The sequence below is a fragment of the Ursus maritimus genome, unplaced genomic scaffold (assembly GCF_017311325.1).
Source record: "Ursus maritimus isolate PB19 unplaced genomic scaffold, ASM1731132v1 scaffold_12, whole genome shotgun sequence".
Classification (NCBI taxonomy): domain Eukaryota; kingdom Metazoa; phylum Chordata; class Mammalia; order Carnivora; family Ursidae; genus Ursus; species Ursus maritimus.
The window spans coordinates 63,547,493-63,564,312 of NW_024423564.1; the positions used below are offsets into that span (position 1 = coordinate 63,547,493).

At 36.1% G+C, this 16,820-nt stretch overlaps 1 protein-coding gene across 4 annotated transcripts in view; it reads left to right on the forward strand.

The window, feature by feature from the left end:
* FAF1 (Fas associated factor 1) overlaps window positions 1–16,820 on the forward strand; it is a 484,187-nt gene that overhangs the window by 69,575 nt on the left and 397,792 nt on the right. For all 4 annotated transcript variants that reach the window (XM_008699225.2, XM_040627323.1, XM_040627324.1 and 1 more), the window contains exon 2: window positions 917–985. In XM_008699225.2, the coding sequence (XP_008697447.1) occupies window positions 917–985 (69 nt within the window). The remainder of the gene's footprint in view (window positions 1–916; window positions 986–16,820) is intronic.

The window sequence follows — 16,820 nt, forward strand, 5'->3', positions numbered from 1 at the left end:
GGCTTGAACTTATAACCATGAAATCAAGAGTTACATGCTCTACTGATTGAGCCAGCCAGGTGCCATGAAAAATTAATAATAAGTATTTACATTTTTAATTTTGTACTAAGTCCTACCTTCATGTGTATTTAACATACCACATCTTTAGTCAGTTGAGGTGCATTTCAAGGGCTCACTAGCCATGTACATCTAGTGGTTACCATAGCAGATAGCACAGATCTGCAAGTCTTAGAATTTTAGGTTTTACTTTAAATCTGTTATTTATTTTAAGTAAATTTTGTGTAAGGTATAAGGTGTAAGGTATGGATTGAAGTACTTTTTACATGGTTGTCTGTCAGAAACTTTTTTTTTTTTTTTTAAGTAGGTTCCACGCCCAGCGTGGAGCCCCATCAGAAAGTTTTTAATGAAAGTTGTTCTGGGCAGTCAGAAATCTCGATATCATTCTGGGTTCCAAAGCTCAACATTTAAACATACTTTCTTTTATTGTGTTAATTTATTGTCTTTTATTTCAGTACAATGTAAATTTATTTTGTAATTAACAATTTTCAAACCATATTTGTAAAATGCTCAGAAGTGTAAGGCATGAATAAAGTGGCTTTATTCATACACCTTTTTAAAACTGAAACAACACATTATGCTTTTTTTTATTTTATTTTATTTATTTATTCGACAGAGATAGAGACAGCCAGCGAGAGAGGGAACACAAGCAGGGGGAGTGGGAGAGGAAGAAGCAGGCTCCTATCGGAGGAGCCTGATGTGGGGCTCGATCCCATAACGCCAGGATCACGCCCTGAGCTAAAGGCAGACGCTTAACCACTGTGCCACCCAGGCGCCCCAACACATTATGCTTTTTATCTTTTTAAGATTAACCTCCCCATTGCCAAACTTGTATCTAAAATTCTTACTTTGCTTCCAGGCATGTACTGGCATTGAAAACATTGATGAAGCTATTACATTGCTTGAACAAAATAATTGGGACTTAGTGGTAAGTACTTCTATCTTTTTTTCTTTTTTTCTAGCTTTATTGAGATATAACTGATGTATAACATTGTGTAAATTTAAGGTGTATAATGTGATGATTTGATATACATACATATTGTGAAATGATCACCACAATAAGGTGAGTTAACCTCATATGGTTACTTTTTTTGTGTGTGATAAGAACTTTCAAGATTTACTCTATTAGCTATTTTCAAGTATACAATGTAGTACTGTTAACTATAGTTACCTTGCTATACATTAGATCGTCAGAACTTACTCATTTTATACTTGGAAGTTTGTATTCTTTGACCACCTTCACTTACTCTCCCCCATCCCTAGCAGCCACTAATCTAATCTGTTTTTATGAATTCCACTTTCTTTTGGATTCCACATATAAGTGAGATCATACAATATTTGTTTGTCTCTCTCTGAGTTATTTCAAGTTTTTTCTTTTTTGGACCAGTAATCAAATTTTATTAATTCTTCAATGTCTTTAATGTTCCTAATAGATGATTTAGCGTACCATAGCCCATGTATAACTCTAACCTGAATGAATAAAATCTAAATGTCTTTAATATGAAGTTTGTATTTAGTTCAGTATTAAATTACTAAATTATTATGAATTCTTAGATAATTTAAATAATTCTTAAAGTTGTTCTCTTGTGTTACTGTGTATTAAGGTTCCTTTTCCCCTGTAATATTTTGATGGAAATGCTTGGTAGGAGAGAAAATGCAGACTTGTCTAAATGTTAGAATAATTCGGCCCTCAGTGATGATCACTCCTTTCTAAAGCTATTAAAGAGGTGACCTTTTGTTGTGTGTTTTTAAAAAAATAAAAAAAAAAAGAACTTCAGAGAGTTTATTATAGACATAGTTTAGTTTTTTGAGCAGGGGGAGGCAGTAACTCAGAATCAAATCCTGGCACAGCACTACACATTCACAGAATTGTAATTTACTTAAATTGCAAGGCAAACTAAAGATGAATTGTTTAATGGTACAGGAACAGTACTGGTTGTGTTGGGATGACCCAGGTGTCCCTCAGTGCCTTTAAAATCCTAAAAAAGTCTAAATTACAATTTTGAAGAAGTGTTAATTTTCAAAGGTCAAAACTTGAAATGTTTGCTTATAGAACTGAGATTAGGTATGTAGATAGTTTCAAGTCCATGCATGCATGGAGTTACATAATCAACTATCAGTTATCTATGTGTTTTGTGTAGATTTACTACTATTCTTTTTAACATAAAATATAAAAAGCCTCCATTTTCCACTTGTACAAGAAATTAACATTTTCTAATATATTATTCAAAGGAATTTTCTCTTGATTAAATTTTTTTCATATAAATGAGATAATTCTCCTACTGTTTTGTAATCTGCACATTTCAGTTAACAGCCTATCATGAATGTCTAAGTAAATGTGACTGCTCATTCTTTATAATGTTGATTTAATGTCATTTGCATGGTATTCCAATAATAATTTTACCAATCAGTGCTATGCTATTAGACATTTAGGATTTTTGCAGTATTTTTGCTATTTATACACATTACTATAGAGAATATTCTTGGACATTCATTCTTGCATACTTAACCCATTATTTTCCTAGAAGATACTGAATAAATTCAATTCATAAGTGTATTTCTGTGTCAAATTGTGTGTGTGTGTGTGTGTGTGTGTGTGTGTGTGTGTGTGTATAGGGTTTTTTTTTTAGTTTTTTGGTGTTTATAGTTAAATTGCCTTCCAGGATGGTTGGACTAATTTAAATCTTTATCAAATTTATACATTTTTGAGATTGCCTATTTCATTAAACCAGAGCTTCCTTATTTTTCATATAGGTAATGTTCAGGCACTTGTCAAAATTCATAAATGTTTGTATGGCTTGACTCCAAACCCATGCTTTTACCATAATATAATCTTTTTAAAAAATATTTTTATATTTTTTTAAGAAAGTTTTTATGTTAATCACTTGCTGCTTATCATGACAAGTGCACTCCGTAATCCCCATCACATATTTTACCCATCCCCCCACCTACCTTCTCTCTGAGGTGACCATTAGTTTGTTCTCTATAGTGAAGAGTCTGTTTCTTGTTTTGTATGTGTTTCTCCTTTTTTTCCCCTTTGCTTCTTTGTTTTGTTTAAGTTACACATATGAGTGAAATCATGGTATTTGTCTTTCTCCAACTGACTTATTTCACTTAACATTATACTTTCTAGCTCCATTCAAGTAGTTGTAAATAGCGAGATTTCATTCTTTTTTATGGCTGAGTAATATTCCATTGTATGTATATACCACATCTTGTCCATTCATCGATCAGTGGACAATTGGGCTGCTTCCATAATTTGGCTATTTTAAATAATGCTGCTGTAAACTTTGGGGTGTATATATCCCTTTGAATTAGGGTTTTTGTATTCTTTGGGTAAATAGTAGTGCCATTGCTGGATCATAGGGTAGTTCTATTTTTAACTTTTCAAGGAACTCCACACTGTTCTCCAGAGTAGCAAAAATAAACTACTGGGACTGCATCAATATAAAAAGCTTTGCACAGTGAAGGAAACAATTGACAAAACTAAAAGGCAACCTATGGAGTGGGAGAAGATACTTGCAAATGACATATCTAATAAAAGGTTAGTATCTAAAATCTGTAAAGAACTTTTCAAACTCAACACCCCAAAACCAAATAATCCAGTTAAGAAATGTGCAGAAGACATGAAGAGACACTTTTTCAAAGAAGACATCCACGTGTCTAATAGACATGAAAAGGTACTCAGTATCACTCATCATCAGGGAAATACAAATCAAAACCACGATGAGATATCACCTTATACTTGTCAGAAATGGCTAAAATGAACAACACAAGAAACAACAGGTGTTGGTCAGGCTGCAGAGAAAGGGGAACCCTCTTGCACTGTTGGTGGGAATGTGAACTGGTACAGCCACTCATGAGAACAGTATGGAGCTTCCTCATTCCTCATATATATATACACAATGGAATATTACTTTGCCATCAGAAAATTGAAATCTTGCATTTGCAACAACGTGGATGGAGCTAGGGTGTATTATCCTGAGTGAAATAAGTCAGAGAAAGACAAATCCCATATGATCTCACTTATATGTAGAATTTAAGAAAGGAAACAGATGAACATATGGGAAGGGGAAAAAGAAAAAAAGGAGAGAGAGAAACAAACCATAAGGGACTCTTAATGTTAGAGGACAAACTGAGGGTTGATGGAGGGAGGTGGGTAGGGGATGGGCTAGATGGGTGATGGGTATTAAGGAAGGCACTTGTTGTGATAACAGGGTGTTGTATGTAAGTGACGAATCACTGAATTCTACTCTTGAAACCAATATTGCGCTGTATGTTAACTAAAATTTAAATAAAATAATTCTAAAAGTAAATGTTTATGTTCTTATGGCAGCAAATAAATAAATAAATGTATGTATGTATGTATGTATGTTTGATAGAATTTGTCTGTGAAGCTATGTGGTCCTGGACTTTTGTTTGTTGGGAGTTTTATGATTACTGATTCAATTTCATTGCTGGTAATTGGTCTGTTCAAATTTTTATTTCTTCCTGTTTCAGTTTTGGTAGGTTATATAGATTATATGTTTCTAAGTTGTCCAATTTCTTAGTTGTCCAATTTCTTGGTATGTAGTTTTTCATAATCTCTTACAATTTGTATTTCTCGGATGTTTGTTGTTATTTTCTCTCATTTGTGATTTTTATTTATTTGGGTCCTTTTTCTTTTTTTCTTTATATGTCTGGGTAGAGGTTTATCCATTTTATTGACCTTTTTCAAGAAACAGCTCCTGGTTTCATTGATCTGTTGTTTTTTTAGTTTCTACTTCATCTGTTTCTGCTTTAATCTTTATTTGTTTATGTCTGCTGGTGTTAGGTTTTCTTTGTTGGTCTTTTCCTAGCTTCTTTAGGTATAGGGTTATGTTGGTTATTTGAGATTCTTTCTTACTTCTTGAGGTAGGCCTGTATTGCTGTAAACTTCCCTCTTAGAAGCACTTTTGCTGCATCCCAAATGTTTTGAGTCATTGTGTTTTATTTTCCTGTGTTTCCATGTACTTTTTAATTTCTTATTTTATTTCCTGGTTGACCCATTCATTGTTTAGTAGTATGTTATTTAACCTCCATGTATTTGTGGTCTTTCCAGATTTCTCTTGTGGTTGACTTCTAGTTTCATAGTGTTGTGGTCAGAAAACATGTGTGGTATGACTTTGATCTTTTAAAATTTTGGGGGGCTTGTTTTGTGGCCTAATATGTGATTTATTCTGGAGAATGTTCCATGTGCACTTGAAAAGAATGTGTATTCTGTTTTAGGATTGAATGTTCTGAATATATCTGTTAAATCCCCTGGTCCTTTGTGTCATTAAAAGCTGTTGTTTCTTTGTTGATTTTCTGTTTAGATTGATGTAAGTGGGGTGTTAAAGTCCCCTACTGTTATTTTATTACTATTGATTAGTTCTTTTATGTTTGTTATTAACTCTTTTATGTATTTGGGTGCTCCCATGTTGGGTGCATAAATATTTATAATTGTTATATCTTCTTGTTGGATTGTTCTCTTTATTATCATATAGTGTCCTTCTTTGTCTCTTGTTATAGTCTTTGTTTTAAGCAAGTATTGCTTCTCTGGCTTTCTTTTAACATCCATTTGCATGATAAATGTTTCTCTATCCTCTCGTTTTAAATCTGCAGTTGTGGGGCGCCTGGGTAGCGCAGTCCTTGAGCGTCTGCCTTTCGCACAGGGTGTGATCCCGGTGTTCCGGGATCGAGTCCCACGTCGGGCTCCTCCGCTGGGAGCCTGCTTCTTCCTCTCCCACTCCCCTGCTGTGTTCCCTCTCTCGCTGGCTGTCTCTCTGTCACATAAATAATAAATAAAATCTTTAAAAAAAAATAAATAAATCTGCAGTTGTATTTTGGTCTGAAATGAGTCTCTTGTAGGCAACCTATAGATGGGTCTTTTTTTTTTTTAATCCATTCTGTCATCATCCTGTGTCTTTTGATTGGAGCGTTTAGTCCATTTGTTGAAAATAATTATTGATAGAAATGTATTTATTGCCTTTTTATTACTGGTATTGTGGTTGTCTGAAGATTTTCTCTGATCCTTGCTTACCTTCTTTTCTTTGTGGTTTGCTGGTTTTATTTAGTGATACATTTGAATTTCTTTCTCTTTATTCTTTGTGGATTAATAGTTTTTGATTTGTGATTACCATTAGGTTTGTATATAACATCTTGTGCATATAGCAGTCCGTATTATGTTGAAAGTCTTAGAAGTTTGAACCCATTCTTTAATCCTTTCCTCCTCATGTTTAGGCATGTGGCATCATATATTACATCCTTTTATATTGTGAGTTCCTTGACTGGCTTTTTACAGAAATATTCATTTTTACTACTTTTGTGTTTCCTACCTTCATGTTGCCATCTTTTTTGTCTTCCCTTTCCACTTAGAGTCCCCTTTAATATTTCTTGCAGGGCTGGTTTAGTGGTCATGAATTCCTTTAGTTTTTGTTTGTCTGGGAAACTCTTTATCTCTCTTTCTATTATGATTGATAGTCTTGCTGTATAGAGTATTCTTGGCTGCAGGTTTTTCCCGTTCATAAGTATATCATGCCACTCCTTTCTGACATGGAAAGTTTCTGCTGAAAAACCCACTGACAGCTTTATGGGGTTTCCTTTGTATGTAACTGCCTTCTTTTGTCTTATTGCATTTAATATTTTTCTTTATCAGTATATTTTGCCAGTTTAATTACAATATGTCTTGTGGGTCTGCTTTTGTAGATTTTGATGGGGGTTCTCTGTACTTCCTGGATCTGGATATGTTCCCTTCCCCAGATTAGGGAAGTTTTCAGCTATTTTTTCTTCAAACAAATTCTCTGCCCCCTTTTTTTTCTATCTTCTTCTGGGACTCCTTTAATCTGAACATTATTAGATTTGATGGAGTCACTGAATTCCCTTAGTGTGTTCTTGTTTTGCATAATTCTCTTTTTTCTTTTGTTCAGCTTGTTTTCTTTTGTTCAGCTTGATTACTTTCCGTTACTCTGTCTTCTAGGTCATTAATTAGTTCCTCTGCTTCTTTCAGCCTCTTTTTCATTCTATCAATTGTGTTTCTCATTTCATTTATTGAGCCCTTTATCTCTGCTATGTTATTCCTTATCTTTGTGTTAATTGTCTCACTGATGTCTACCACTTTTTTCTCAAGTCCAGTGACTATCCTTATGCTCATTGCTTTAAATTCTCCATCAATCATGTTACTTATATCTGTTTCGCTTAGATCTCCAGCTGTGGCCTTGTCCTATTCTTTCATTTAGGGCAAATTACTCTGTCTTCTCATTTTGTCTAAGTTTCTGTGTCTGTTTCCGTGTGTTAGGAAAGTCATTGATATCTCCTGTCCTTGAGGGTAATGGCTTCATGGAGAAGCCCTCTAGTGCCCTACAGTGTAATCTCTCCTGTTGCCCAGCTCGTGGTGTCTCTGGAAATGTCTCCATGGGTGCTGTGCGTGCTCTACTGTTTTGTCCAAACCACTGTATCCTTCAGGCCAGTTGTCTGCAGAGGTTCTCTTTTCCTGTTGTGGGCAGTGTTTGGTCCATGGCCTGAATGTGGCATGTTTTAACTAGGTGTGCTCTGGTCTGCTTGTGAAATGAGACCTGTCATTGCTGCCACTGGATCCAAGGCCTTGCAGAACGCCTGGGTCTGGAGTCATGGTGTTGGCAGTGGTTTGGGTGGGTGTTCTTGGGGAGGGGCCTACCCCCTTGGGACCGAGGCAAGTGTGATTGGAAAGCATGGTTCTTCTGGGATGTGCGAGGCAGGGCTTGGTTTAAGCAAGTTAGGTAGCAAGTATCAGCACTGTGCTGCTTCCTGTAGGTGGCCCTGTGTTCATGCTGAGGCTTGGGGAAGGGAAATGCCACCTGCCAGTTCCTTTGTTTCTGGAGGGGTCTCTCTGTCAATGCTGCCTCTCTGGGACATGCTCCGAGATGAGTGTATAGCTGGTTTACCGTGTGCCTCAAGTTCTCTTCAGAATGCTGTCTCCATGCTGTATGTCCATGGGCTATTTGTCCTCCTTTCTATTCAGGAGCAGCCACAATGTCCTCTGAGCTCTCCCAGATCAGAGTATGTTGACCTTTAACTCTGGGCTTTAAGCCCTGCTGCTTGTAAGAACTCCTGAAATTTGGGCCCTGTTGCTTTCCCAGCCAATTGCTGTGGCCTGTTCATTTTCCCATGTGCTGTCCTGTGTGCTAGTCCTCACCCTTCTCTGCACTGCAGTGGCCGTGATCAGTTTGTGTCCCAACCTATGTCTCTGCACTTTGTACCTTCTTCAGTGTGGCCTCTTTTCTTCCTTTAGTTGTGGCGTTTGTTCTGCCAGTCTTCAGGTTGATTTCTGGTGTATTTTGGGTGATTTGATGGTTACTTAGTTGTATTTGTGGGACCAGGTGAGCCTGGGGTCCTCCTACTCTGCTGCCATCCTCCTAATCCATTGTGCTGTATTTTTATTAAAGTCCATGATTTCTGTGTGGAGGTAGGAAGTGTGAGGAAATTATTCAGAATAATGTCCCAGATTTCTTGTTTTTTTTTTTTTTTTTTTTTGGCAATAGCAAGTGCATTACTTTATTTAGTTTGTGTATTTTTAGGGTATCCTTTGGGGAGGCTGATGCAAATTGTTGCTTTAGAGTAAAAATCCCACCAAGCCACTCTTGCATGGTATTGATGAAAGGAGTATGGGATGGAGTTAAGTGAGATTGTGGGTGTGGAATAGGGGGCTGCAAGTCTTTCATCTGAAAATTACCATTTGGGGGTAATGTAAATTCTTTCCTAATGTCCTTTCTGTTGGTCCATGTTCGTTAGCTTTGAAGGGTAAAACATCAGTTGGTTCTGCATATTTTCTCAATCCAGTATATTTAGAATATTGCAAAGGACAATTTTTCCAGATAGTGTTAAAGAATTGAATGGTAGAAGTACCCTTCAACTATTTCTGAGTTAACTCGATTTTGGAAAATATTGTAATAGCACTTGGGTTGAAAGCACTGGTGTTAAATTTCTGCAGAAGTGTAATTTCACCCTTTAATGGGCCCAAGCAAAAGCATCAGGCTATCTCTCACAACCTTAAAGTTTGGGTTTCTTTTGAAGTAAATGTCCTAGCTCGCTTTTTTCTGTAATTAATCATTTGTATCCATAGTAAAAATTTGCTGTGCTGTGTAACTATCTTGCACTGTACATTTTCTCATTTTCCTGTTTTTATATAACACTTACTTTATCTTGTTGTTTTTAAAAAATGAAACCTGAACATGTTGAATAACTCATTATTCAAAATTTTCATTAGGTTCATGGAACTTTTTATATGGTGTTTTATATATTTTGCCTGTGCATTGTATTTTGTCTTTCTAAATTATGATTATCACTGCTCTATATCTTATGGACCTTATGGAACAGTTTGCATAATTTGAATTTTAAACCTCAGGTATGTCTATATTTTAAATTTCCTATATGTATCAGTTCGACCTCTCCTCCTCTGTTTTTGTGCCTATTTTGCTAGAGAAGTTTAGAGGAATTTGAGTTAGGTACCACAATCTGGGATTATGATGATTTTAAGTAAACTCAAGAACAAAAACTCATAATGTCAGTACTGAGTGCTTATGGTGTATCAGATTTATGCTAGATACAGTGGGAGCTTAAAAAAATTAACAGTATATGGTATCTGATTTTGAGAAGTATACTGAAAAATTAATAAGTCATATGGTCTTTTAGACATGTATGTTATTCTCAGAAATAGTAATAACTTCCTGAAAAGTAATGATTTCGTGTATTTTAGCTATTTCACAGATTTAGACACACAAGTAAAAAATATTCTATATGGAAATATAGCTGAGTCTCAGGAATTTTAGTCGTTAGTCACTTAACTCTGATCCTGTACCTTATTTTCATTATATAGCTATTGACAAACCAGTGCTTCCAAACTCTGTTTTAAGTACTCCCTAGTTGACTGTATTTATTTTGGGGTAACTGTAGGTTGGGTTATATCTGCTAAAATTCTAAAAGCAAACTAACATGAACTTCTATTGGGAAGTATCTCAGGCTACTGTTTTACTTGAAATGAAGAGTACTTGTACTCTGCCTTCCTCCATCCACCTCAGTCTTTGAGTTTTCACCTTGTCCTACACTTACATTTAAGAGAGGATTAATGTTGTTATAGTTGATTCCTTCCTTGCAGATGAATATTTTCAGTGTATATACAGAAAGATGAATACAGAAAGATGAATATGTAAGGAAGAGTTATTGCCAATGAAGTGGAATCTTTGACCAAGGGATTGCCTTCTTACGTGGAAGCATGCTGTGTGATCCCTATAAATTCTAATCTAGGCTCCAGAATTAACCCACTGTTCCTTTTTATGTTTTCAGTATAGAAGAATTTGTGCCAGTGGAAAATAGAAATCTATACAGTTTGCGTTAATTTTGAGTAATCAAAATGTGAGGCAGGTAACTATAGTGAAAATCCATTGCATTCATCTTGAATCAGGAGCCCTGGCTTTTCAAATCTCCTGTCATTATTTTATTGAGTGTAGCCTAGACTGAGTTACTTCTTTCTGAACTTCTAAACTTCTATATATAAGATAAGCTGTTTGAAGTAAATTATAGCCAAGATCTCTAGATACATGAATATTTATGAAGAATTGATTTATGTCCTAATTCCTATTGAGATTCTATAAAAATCAGTCAACTGTGAGTAGTAATATAAGCAAACACTTTAGTAGAATTTCATGTGTTTGAAATACTTGTACACATACCATTTTGTTTGATCTTTTAAACAACTTTATGATGTAGATAATGGCAAGACAAGATGCATGCCAGTTGCTTCACAGGTCTGTATATATGAAACTCCTTCAATAAAATTTCTAATAAGCTCTAGGAGACCCAGGGAAAGATATTTGGCATATACTTGATAACCCGGTGCTAAGTGAAATAAAGTAAAAGTAAACTTTAACCTAGTCATACTGCATTTTAAGTACTCTATGCTCTTAGGAAATGATTTTTGAACTTTGCACTCTAGTTCTGCCTTAGTTTTCTGCCTGTGCTGACATAGCTGTTTTGCTCAAGAAAGACTCTATTCAGTGTGCTTGTGTTTATCTTTAACTATTTGTTTCAACTTAAGGCAAAAATGAAACAAATCAGCCTGTTTTTGGATCATTACTGAATTACTAGTCCTCGGTGATAGATTTGTATTAATAAACACTGAAGAGTCAAATGCAAGGAAAATTACCATGCACATAATTTGTCTCATTTTAAGATTCATTGAGGTGCCTTGAGATATTTCCATTCTACCAATTTTTACTTTTGAAGAAATGTATCTTAGTAATTATCCTAAAATTCCTTAGAAAAATTTCTTCTATCCTACTCAGGATGTGGTTATAGAGTTCCTTGAGTGTGCACTGCTTTTCTATTTTATACAGTGTATGAACACCTGCAGTTTTATGAATGAACTAGTTTAGCCAGTGATATAATGAGTCACTGTTGTCATGAGAAAGCAGCCAAGCATTGAGTGCTGCCCTTCATCAGTGGCCATTAGACACTGGCTTATATTTGCACAGATCCTTGCTATGACAAAAGAGAAGTTGTTGTGAAGGAATATCTCATTTTATCAATTTCTCCTCCTTTGCTATAGCCTTCTTTGTTTTTCTTCTTTTTCAGGGACTATAAAGCCATTGTTCTACAGAGCTTTTCAGTTTGTCAGTTTGTAATTCGTCTACCATCCCATGCCTACTGTCTGTCCTTTTATTGAGGGTGTACTTTGTGCTAGGCATGTCAGGCGGTTTACCTACATTATTTCATTTAATCTTCACAGCAGTACTGAAAGGTGGATAGGTAGGTATTTGCTTTATTTTGTAAATGAGAAACTGAGGCCCTATAAAGTTAAGTAAACTGTCCATGCCTATGCATCTATCTGATAAGGAGTAAAGCTGTGATTTTGAACCCTTGTCTATCATTCCATAAAAATGTTCATACCTTTAAAGTCATGGTTCATGGTTATTAGATTTTCCATACCCAGTTTATTTATCTTCCCTTTACTCCTATATTTTTCTTTCTACCACTCATAACTAATTTCATATCATCAAGTGAAAGAACTTTACTGTAGTTACCTACTGGTACTTTAAATATGTTTATGCGTTGTTTTCAAGTAGATTCCAAGATTCTAGAAGAAAGGGATTGTGTTCTTATTAATTTTGTCTTGGCACCTGATACTTGTTTAATTAATGCATATTTTTTTTTTTTTAAAGATTTTATTTATTTATTCGACAGAGATAGAGACAGCCAGTGAGAGAGGGAACACAGCAGGGAGAGTGGGAGAGGAAGAAGCAGGCTCACAGCAGAGGAGCCTGATGTGGGGCTCGATCCCAGAACGCCGGGATCATGCCCTGAGCCGAAGGCAGACGCTTAACCGCTGTGCCACCCAGGCGCCCCTAATTAATGCATATTTGACCGATTGCTTTTATTAGTAGTACACTTAAATTTTTAAGTCTATTCTCCATCTCCATCATTTGCATATTTGAAAAGTCCTTGCTGTTAAGACTTCCAACTCTTACTGCAATTACTGTTCCTTATCTGGCATAATGAAGTTTGAGGAAAGAGGGAGGAAAACCCAGATACCCAAGGAATATCATTGGGCTGATTTCATTATCTCACTAATAATGTTCTTCTCCTTTTGTAGCTTTTTGAGTAATATGTTTCACAAACAAATTGTTTCAATTTTTTTCCCTTCTGTTTATTTCTGGTTGTGCGAATCTTACTGAGCTATCATAGAGAAAGCTCCTTACATGACCTAATCTATTTGAAGTTTTTCATCAGTTCTACATCTCAAGAGAGAACTTAAGTTCAGTGAAAGGCTACTGCTATTTAGGGGCGCCTAGGTGGCTCAGTCGGGTAAGCATCTGTCTTCGGCTCAGGTCATATCTCAGGGTCTTGGGATCAAGCCCAGCATCCCGCTCCCTGCTCAGCAGGGGGTCTGCTTCTCCCTCTCCTTGTACCTGTCCCCCTGCTCATGTGTGTGTGCTCTCTCTCACTCTCTCTCTCAAATAAATAAATAAAATTTAAAAAAGACTACTGCTATTTAAAGTGTGATTAAGTGGATACGAAAGAATTGTTTTCTAGGGATGCCTGTGGGGGGGCTCAGTTTGTTAAGCATCTGCCTTTGTTCAGCTCAGGTCGTGATCCCTCGGTCCTGGGATCCAATATGGTGTAGGGCTCTTTGCTCAGTGGGGAACCAGCTTCTCCTTCTGCCTGCCACTCCCCCTGCTTGTGCTCTCTCTGCCAAATAAATAAATAAAATCTTTAAAAAAAAATTGTTTTCTACCTTTCAGAGGCAACTTACGTTTTTACAAACATGAAATTCTCAGTTTACTAACCTCACAGTGGTTCACATTACCAAAACAAAACTGTTTGAGGTCTGCATTTTTACCCCTGACTGCAACTTGACTTTCTGCTTATTTTTTCATTGCATTTTGCTCCATGTTGTGTTACTTTTCCTTTAAAGCTAGTTCTAGAGTTTCTTCCTTGCATGAACCAAATATCTCTTTTATAAAACCTGTGGTAGGTAAAAGTTTAGAGACTTTAAGACCTAGTAAAAAATTGGTGTGCTAATTTGACGGTTAGTTGATAATGTGCCCATTGTTAAATGAAATTTGAAACTGCGGCTAATATTTATTGTCTTTTGATTTCTAGTATTCTTGTCTAACCTGTGTTTCAGAACACACCGTTAAACTATTTAACTGAAATCATGAGGAGTCAGCTCACTGTGGTGAAACTAAGCTAAAAGCTTCGTGTTAATTCTGAAAGAGGTAGTATATGCTACTTAAAGCTTGAACATTTAAAAGAAAATAAAATTTTCTGTGGTTTTGTTTTTAAAATCATTCAGTTCAATTGGATGCACTTTGATCTTGATATTTATAAAGCTTGCTAACCTACAGGTTAGCTTGATTTTAAAAATGGGTTTATTTTCCCCAAGTTGTCTTGCTATATGACACTTAACTGATTTATTTCTGTTACTGGAATTGGTTTAAACAAAATATCATTGCAGCAAAGTCAGTGGTTAGCATACCTGTAAATGTGATGACTTGCAGTTCTTCTTGCTGGTTTCAAGGATCAGTGGACATAAATCAGTGTATGCTTAGAAAAGAAAGAGTAATATGGCAGTTAAAATTCCTGTTTTCATAATTCTTTATACTGACAGTTTTTAAAAATTTTGCTGCTTAATGATAATACAATTTCTTAACAATTTTAGTTATACTTCTATATTTAAGTAAGAGGTGGTTAAAGTGTTCACATAGAACTTTATATTTTCTATTATCTCCCTAGGTTGTCACTTTCATTCTCTTATTTTTTTTAATTAAAAAAAAATTTTTTTTGCAATAAGAATGCTTAGCATCTACTCTCAGCAACTTCATTTTCTTTTAATCTATTTTTGTATTTTGTTGTTTGTTTTGTATTTTGTATAACTTGGTGTTTTAGTAATTTTTTATATTTTTGGTGTACTCATCTAATACTTCTTCCTCTCTTGTGCATGGATTTCTCTCCAACATACACTGGTTCTGTGTCTTAAAAACACAGTTCCATAGGTCTTCAGATACAAAGGTATTCTAAGATAAACTATGTTTTATCTACATCCAATTTAGTTACAGGAAACTGAGCAGTGGGGTTGTTCTTTGAATACCTCTGTTACAGAATTTGGGCCATGTTTTCAGAGCTTAATGTTGAAAGCCCTGTACCATTTAACCTTGTGTATTCATTATGAATGAGCTTCCATAACTCTAGAGCATGTATGACTTCATACAGCCAAATTAGCCTATAATCTCAAACATGCCATTGTATTCTTATTGCCAAGTTTGTGCTTTCTCTTTTCCTAGTTGATCATTCAGATTTTATCCTTCGTTTAAAGCTCACTTCAACTCTAATCCTATTTCCTAGCAGCTTCTTCTCTCAGTGGGAACGCTTGTCTCTGAAGCTTTGTATCCATTATTGTGGTACTACTACTCTTTTAATACTTGGCCTTTGCTCCATTTTTCTTCTTCCCTTCACCCCAACATGTGGGCATACACACGCACACATTTAAAGAGAATGTGTAATATTTTTTTTAATGTTTTTTTTATTTTATTATGTTAGTCACCATACAGTACATCCCTGGTTTCTGGTGTAAAGTTCAGTGATTCATTAGTTGCGTATAACACCCAGTGCACCATGCAATACGTGCCCTCCTTACTACCGAACAACAGTCTATCCCATTCCCCCACCCCCTCCCCTCTGAAGCCCTCAGTTTCTCAGAGTCCATAGTCTCTCATGCTTCATTCCCCCTTCTGATTACCCCCCTTTCTTTATTCCTTTCTTCCCCTACTGATCTTCCTACTTCTTATGTTCCATAGATGAGAGAAATCATATGATAGTTGTCTTTCTCTGCTTGACTTATTTCACTTAGCATTATCTCCAGCAGTGCCGTCCATGTTGCCGCAAATGTTGAGAACTCGTTCTTTCTGATAGCTGAGTAATATTCCATCGTATATTGTGGCTTTGATTTGAATTTCCCTGATGGCTAGTGATTTTGAACATTTTTTTCATGTGTCTGTTAGCCATTTGTATGTCGTCATTGGAAAAGTGTCTGTTCATACCATCTGCCCATTTTATGATTTGTTTATTTGTTTCCCGTGTATTGAGTTTGAGAAGTTCTTTGTAGATCTTGGATACCAGTCTTTTATCTGTAGCATCATTTGCAAATATCTTCTCCCATTCCTTGGGCTGCCTCTTAGTTTTTTTGACTGTTTCCTTGGCTGTGCAGAAGCTTTTTATCTTGATGAAGTCCAACAAGTTCATTTTTTCTTTTGTTTCTCTTGCCTTTGGACACAAGCAGGGGGAGTGGGAGAGGAAGAAGCAGGCTCCTAGCAGAGGAGCCCAATGTGGGTTCGATCCCAGAACGCTTGGATTACGTACGCCCTGAGCCGAAGGCAGACGCTTAACGACTGCACCACCCAGGCGCCCAGAAGCTTTTTATCTTGACGAAGTCCCGCAAGTTCATTTTATCTTTTGTTTCTCTTGCCTTTGGAGATGTGTCATGAAAAAGGTTGCTTTGTGGTCATGATGGATAATCCTTTTAATGTACTATTGGATTCTATTAGCCAGGATCTTGTTGAGGATTTTGGCGTCCATATTCATTAGGGAAATCGGTCTGTAATTCTTTTGGATGGGGTCTTTGCCTGGTTTGGGGATCAGGGTAATACTGGCCTCATAGAATGAGTTTGGTAGCTTTCCTTCTGTTTCTATTTTTTGAAATAGCTTTAGGAGAATAGGTATTACTTCTTCTTTGAATGTTTGGTAGAATTCCCCAGAAAACCGTCCAGGCCTGGAGTCTTGTTTTTTGGAATGTTGTTTTTCACTGACTCAATCTCTTCATAATTAATTGGCCTGTTTAAGAAATCAATATCTTCCTGTTTCAGCCTTGGTAGTTTATAGGTTTCCAGGAAGGATTCCATCTCTTCCAGATTGCTTAATTTATTGGCATAAAGCTGTTGATAAAAGTTTCTAATAATCCTTCCAATTTCATTGGCGTTGGTTGTGACCTCTCCTTTTTCATTCATAATTTTATTAATTTGGGTCCTTTCTCTATTCTTTTGGATAAGTCTTGCCAGTGGTCTGTCAATTTTATTGATTCTCTCCAAGAACCAGCTTCTAGTCCTGTTGATCTGCTCTACTGTACTTCTGGTTTCTGCTTGATTGATTTCAGCTCTAATTTTGGTCAACTGCTTCCTCGTGCGTGGATTAGGCCTGTCCCTCTGTTGCTGTTCCAGCTTCTTGAGGTGAGAATATAC